This window comes from Pinus tabuliformis, chromosome 6 (assembly GCF_031772625.1).
Source record: "Pinus tabuliformis cultivar Carrire ecotype Pingquan chromosome 6, CPIR1, whole genome shotgun sequence".
NCBI lineage: Eukaryota > Viridiplantae > Streptophyta > Pinopsida > Pinales > Pinaceae > Pinus > Pinus tabuliformis.
The window spans coordinates 582,401,470-582,408,031 of record NC_142292.1 but is presented as its reverse complement, the minus strand read 5'-3'; the positions used below and the strand labels follow the sequence as shown (position 1 = coordinate 582,408,031).

The 6,562-nt window shown below is 35.9% G+C and overlaps 1 protein-coding gene across 1 annotated transcript; it reads left to right on the top strand.

The window, feature by feature from the left end:
• The first annotated feature begins 4,771 nt into the window (after positions 1 to 4,771).
• LOC149259880 (F-box only protein 6-like) lies at positions 4,772 to 6,019 on the top strand. Its single transcript, XM_089455535.1, has one exon. It carries the CDS (start codon positions 4,772 to 4,774, stop codon positions 6,017 to 6,019), a length of 1,248 nt encoding a protein of 415 aa, XP_089311661.1.
• Positions 6,020 to 6,562: the final 543 nt, after the last annotated feature.

The following is a 6,562-nucleotide window of genomic DNA, read 5'->3' as shown; positions in this document are numbered from 1 at the left end:
TTTGACACCCAAACTAGAATATGAAATTGGAGTACCAATTCTAGTGGCAAGAGAAAATGGATTGGATTATGATTTTACTCAAGGGGGGGATACTGTGTTAGTTGTAATGGCACATTGTTGTCGAGACTAAGAATTCTCCATTGGTGAATCAAAAGAAACTAAAACAAAATTATTCCATTTTCCTCTTCTGAAGGAAAAGAAATTGGCAGAATATGAAAATGATCCTCCCTTAGTTATTTTTGGGTCTTTACCCTTGAATTTTGTTTCTCAACTTGATACAGAATTAAGACACCAATTCATCAAGGTATCAGGTTGGTTTCCTGCTCAGAGATGTGTCGATCTTCCATCACTGGGTGATGCAGTTTATGTTTGTGGGGTTAACTCATTTCTGAGTCGTACATCAACAACTTTGATAAGACAAAAAAATATGAATTAATCATAGCTCCTTTTCCTATTGGTCCGGATGGAACACATGCTTTGATCAAAAGGATTTGTCCTATATTTTTTATTGAGGCCCAGATTCTGGAGGAAAGAGAGGAACGGATATGGGAGAGTTTAAAAGATTATCTCGACTTGGTACGCAGAAAATCTGTGTTTTTCATGGGAGATAATCTCCTAGAAATATCTCTAGCAAGATTCTTAATCATATGTTGTATGATCATTTATGAAATTGGTATTCCATATATGGATAAACAGTATCAAGTTGCTGAATTAGCACTTTTACAAGATACATGTATAAGAATCTGTATACCAATACCATGAATTGTGGAGACCAGACAATTCGAATCAGATAAAACATATGCACGAGCTACAACCCGACTTAGTCATCATCGAAATGGCTCATGCTAACCCATTAGAGGCGAGAGGAATTGGTACTAAATGGTTAGTTGAATTTACTTTTGCTTAGATTCATGGATTTGCCAATGTGAGAGATGTAATCTAATTGGTTACCCACCCTCTACGATGTAACGAAAATTTAGATAACTTGGATCGAACCACCATGGTCCAAAAGAACAACGATTTCTATACCAGTACTCCTATTCCTCAATAAGATAACATGGAATATATATTAATAGCATATGCATATATCCAAATGTTGGAATATTGATTCTAAATCAATTTTCAATATTTTAGATATTGGAATCTATTATGTTAAATCAAATTTATGGATATATAAAATAATAACTATTTCTATCCGTATCTCCCATATATATGGGGGATACTATATATATTTACTCTATTCCTATTTCTCATTCTTTGATTTTGATAAAAAGGAGTTTCGATATGATAAGAGTGCTTGGTCTACTATGGTATCCATTATCATCATGGGTAGAAGTCTTAGGTCTGATCATCTTATTTGGGCTATGTTATGGATTTATTGCTACATTGCTTTTTGGTCCCTCTAAAATCTATTCCATGAGATCCTTCTTTTTGGGAAAAACTCTCTATGGTATAATAGCCATAAGTGGTTCTATTACGGGACACTTAATAGTATTTTTGTATATGTATTATTCGGCCTCTTTGGAAATGTCATGCAATAACTATATTAGTCGTAACATATATGTTCTGTCATTTTTTTTTAAATTGTCAAAGAACCTTCAAGTTCTGAATCTCTACACCTCATGAATTCGAAAACCATAACCATACAAATGTAAGGTCAAACCTTTCACTTCCCTCTAAACACATACACACACTTGCTCATTTTGGGGTTTTCCTTTTCATGAATATCCATATGAAAAGATGCATATCAAAAAGTGATCCCCGATTATGGTTTCTGACAATACCGGACAGGAGATAGACTTTGACTAATTATGGTGAAATCAAAGAATGGAGGTAGGGCTTCGCCTTCTTTCCATATGGAGGCATAATCGTCCCGTGAATGTATGTTTCCTTGATGATGATTTCCTTAGATACTTATATGTAGCTAATATGTATTTCCTTGTCTACTAATATCACTTAACTTAAGTGAAAGCACTGATAAGGCCACTCATAGCACTTAACTAATAACATTGAATACGTTGCCAGTTGTAGTTGTCTTCGCTAGCCCCCTACTCTTCTTAGTGGTTTTTTGCTTGAATCCCCCTTAATCATATATAGGAATGTGTGCCTGGTCTTCTGTTTCTAGTAAGAGTAGGTGAAACAGGTCACAGGGAATAGAGTCAACTCACATAAATGGGTGGGATATTTCTCTTTGGGGGGGCCTTATTTATTAGAAATGTGGAATGGGAAGGCTGGGTCCACTCGAACTGATGCGTGCCCCCCTTATGCTTGACTTTTAAGTCCCCGGGCTTAAATAAGAGTCCCTTGGTTACTATCCGCACTTCGATGGAATTTCCAAAAAGGCTATTATTATCTAAGGTGGTATGGGTGCAAGAACTCTTACTTTTATAATGCATGCTTCCCACTCTGTTCATAGTAAATATCATCCGACCACGCTTCGACCCGATCCCAAAAACTAATACCCACCTGAAATAAAAAGAGTAGGGTGGGTGGCTTTCATAATAATAGGCCCACATGCAACCCATTCATTCCTAGGCCAGCCATCTTCGATAGATGGAGTTTCCATCTTCAATCGCACCCATCTTCTATCGGAAGACGTGAATAAGAGAATGTGAATGAATAGAAAGGCCCGTTCTTCCTAAAGGCCAAACGAGGATGAACAGGAAGTTCACCATGCTTATATAAGAAAGAGGCGGGAAACGTTGGAAAATCCCAATGAAGGAATAGATCAAGATGCGGGCTCTGTTGAAATGAGAGTGGATTGGCAGTTGGCTGGACCCGATTATGAAAAGAGTAAGATAACATCTTTTTATATAGTATAGTAGCAGGGGGAGAGCCCAAATAAGAATAAGAATAATACCAGGCTTATATAATAAAGAGGGCCTATTGGTAACAGATTTACCAATGTTTCCACAGCCCCATACCTTATGAAGTAAGAGAGCAAGACCGCGTCTATTGGCGAATCGTGCGCTTGCCTTTAATTTATAGTAGGGCCTATTAGTCACTATGAGAAATGCAGGTGACTGAACATCTTATATAAGAGCAATATATTGAACATCTTATATAATACTATACTCCTCGACCGTTATTCTAACTATTCTAATGTTTCCGATGCTCGTTTCAACAAGATGCATGCTATTTAGTCCTTTCTTGAGAAGCATGCTATCGCGTTTTACAACTATTTGTTACTAACTATATCATAGATTTCGAAATTCGAGAGAAGGTACATGACTAGAGGTATTGCAGATGTGTCTTACCCATTGAAGAGATCTCGACAAATCGCGTGTATTGGAAAAAGTGGACGTGTCTTGTATGTTCACATTTCTATGGCAATCACTGTGGCTAACCAAATCTTTGAGAGAGGGTGGTGTTGGATAAAAGTAGTTTAAAAGTGAGTATTTAAAAAATAAATAAATAAAAATTGACATAACCAAATCTTTGAGAGAGAGTGGTGTTGGATAAAAGTAGTTTAAAAGTGAGTATTAAAAAAATAAATAAATAAAAATTGACATAATTTTGAGAAAATTTGGTAATTTTTTTTGGAAATTTTGATTACAACATGTAATTTTAAGATTTTAAGTGCTATTGAGATTTTGATGATATTAAATTTATTTCCACAGTTTAAACATTCCCATAATCATATTTATTAAGTATTGAAAAATTTTTGTCTCATTTAAACGAGGCCTCGGAAAACATGCCATTGTGGCAAAAATCAATGACAGAATTGGTATCCAAGCTATTGTTCCGAAATAATGCACCATCATGTTGAGGACATTATACAGGAGCTTTTGATAGCACAAGACAAAACATCAAACGAAGTTACACCAAAACCCCGCAGAGGTTGGTAAACATTACAAGCCAGTAACTACAAGCCAGTAACTAGGATCCCCAGGGTGGAAATTACGGATTCTATAGAGGTGCGGTGATTCTTCTAACACCCCCTCAAACGCAACTTGGGGGAATTGAACCCAAGCTCTGATACCATGTGGAGTTTTGCCGTTACACCAAAACTCGCAAATATTGGAAAACATTACAAACACATTACAAACCAGTAACTAGGATCCCCAGGGTGGAAATTACGAATTCTATAGAGGTGCGGTGATTCTTCCAACACAAAGTCTACCAAGAAATTAACTTGGGTTTTTCAAATGATACAATGTCAGTACGATAACGTGGAAAGCTCAGAAGTTTATAGGAGTGAGATAATGTGTGTTGCTTATAAAATCACAGTTATATGATAATGTGGAAGGCTCAGAAGTTTATAGGAGTGAGATAATGTGTGTTGCTTATAAAATCACAGTTAAATGATAATGTGGAAGGCTCAAAAGTTTATAGCAGTGAGATAATGTGTGTTGCTTATAGAATCACAGTTATATGCGTTTGGAATCAGCTTTCACAACCAAGCCAAAGTTCATATTTTGAACTATTGAATGCAAACCTTTTCATTTAGAATTGGAAACAGAATTTTTGATCTCACGCACAAGCAGGGCCAAAACAACATAACCATGATTCAGCTTTCAATTTAAACGATATTTGAAAAATAATAACCATGCTGAATAATTTTTAGTAATCAATTACCACAATGAACTATTAAAGCAAAAATCAAACTTTCCCCAAATAGCAAAACCATATCATGTTTCCAATCGAATCGATTGGGTGATTTGTAACGTCGCAGCTGATGGGATTAATATTAATTTCTTTACATACAAAGTAATACTTCACGTTTCTATCGTATTTTTCGTCACTTTTGAAAATTGGTGGTACTTTAAAAATGGCGGCTGTGGATGCAGTCGCGGAGGAGGATTACTCACAGTTGTACGGGGAATTACCAGGCGATTTGATTGAAGAAATATTGGTATGGTTTCCAGCAGAATACCTGCGTAGATTTGCTACTGTCTGCAAGCAATGGAATGCACTCTTTTCATCAACCAATTTTTTTAGCAAACAATGGGCAGAGGCTCCCCCAAACAAAAATCCATGGCTTCTTGTGGGAGGTGTGGGGACCAAGCAAGATTTTTGGGCATACTCCTCCTTCACACGAAGTTGGAAGAACTATCGTTTACCCGTTCGTTTCTTAGATGGGGTACGAGTACCTCTCAGTTTCAGTTGGAGGGACTATCGTTTATCCCTTCGCTCTTTAGAAGGAGCACCTCCCATTTCCATTTTGATTTTTTCTTCGTTTCTTTATCTGGTATCAGGCGCAGGCCTCTTCTTGATTAAATGCACCTCTCCCGACTCCATCTATGTCGGCAATCCTCTCACAGGAAAGTACTTCACACTTCCACCAATGGAAGACATGGATAATTTTTCTATAGACGAGATAGGCATCGTTGAAGAAGGGAAAGACGGGTACAAAGTGTTAGTTGTGCATTATTCTAATGTTCGTGAACAGAGAATAGTGGAAATATACGATTCCACGGACAAGGCATGGACGATCGCGGGACTCCTGCCTAGGTATTTAATGGCATTTGAAGAAGACAACTTGATGAGACCCGGAACGGTATTTTCCGGAGGTTATTTCTATTGTTTGATGCTGGTGGATGAGGATGACGATAGCGATGACTTCACGGGGGGCATTATGGGTTTCAACATGGTATGTAAGACGTCCATATTTGTGGCATTGCCTGAATTAATTCACAAAGGCTTCAATTATTTCAATCAGTTAGTCCACTGCGGCTCCCGAATTCTGTTCGTGGAGGGGAGGAAATCGCAATCCACACATGAAGAAGAGGTGATTATATGGGAGTTTGATAAGGACGCGGATACAAACTGGAATGTGATTGGCAGAATGCCTCCCACACTGCATCGGAGTTTTAGCAGCTATACACGCTTTAGGTGTGTTGCAATGGGGGATTGCCTGTATTTCAAAAATTACAGAAAGATGGAGGTGGTTGTTTACAACTTGACCCACAATTCATGGACTTTCCTTCCAAACTGTCCCATAGGTGAAATTACTGGTGATCAGTCTCTAAATGCCTTCGTTGCCTTCACACCAAAACCCGATATGAAGGTGGAGTGAAATGCTATGAATTTGTTAACCACCTTGACATAACTATATTGCTTTCTGAATTGAGATGCATGTTTTGTAATGCATGTTTTGTTACCCTACTATAGTTTACCAATATCACAAATTGGATGGGTTAATATAATATTTTAAATAAATAAAATTAGAAAGAAAATTACTTTTAAAATAAATTTGAATATTTGATTTGTATATATTATTAAAATTATTTATAAATATTAAATCTTTCTAATTTATTTTATAATTATTAATAATTAAATTAAAATGCTTAAAACCTTAGAAATATTTATAAATATTAAATATTTACTATCAAGTTTATAATTATTAATAATTAAATTAAAATTCTTGAAACTTATTCCAAATAAACAAATAACTAAAATATATATATATATATATATATATATATATATTATATATTCTTAAAACTTTTTCAAACATGTTATTACTTACTTTTTTTTATGGTTATTATTGCTTTTTTTTAGGTAGCATATCATTGTCATTGCAATCTTTGAGGAGCCTTGTTATTACCTATTTTTTATG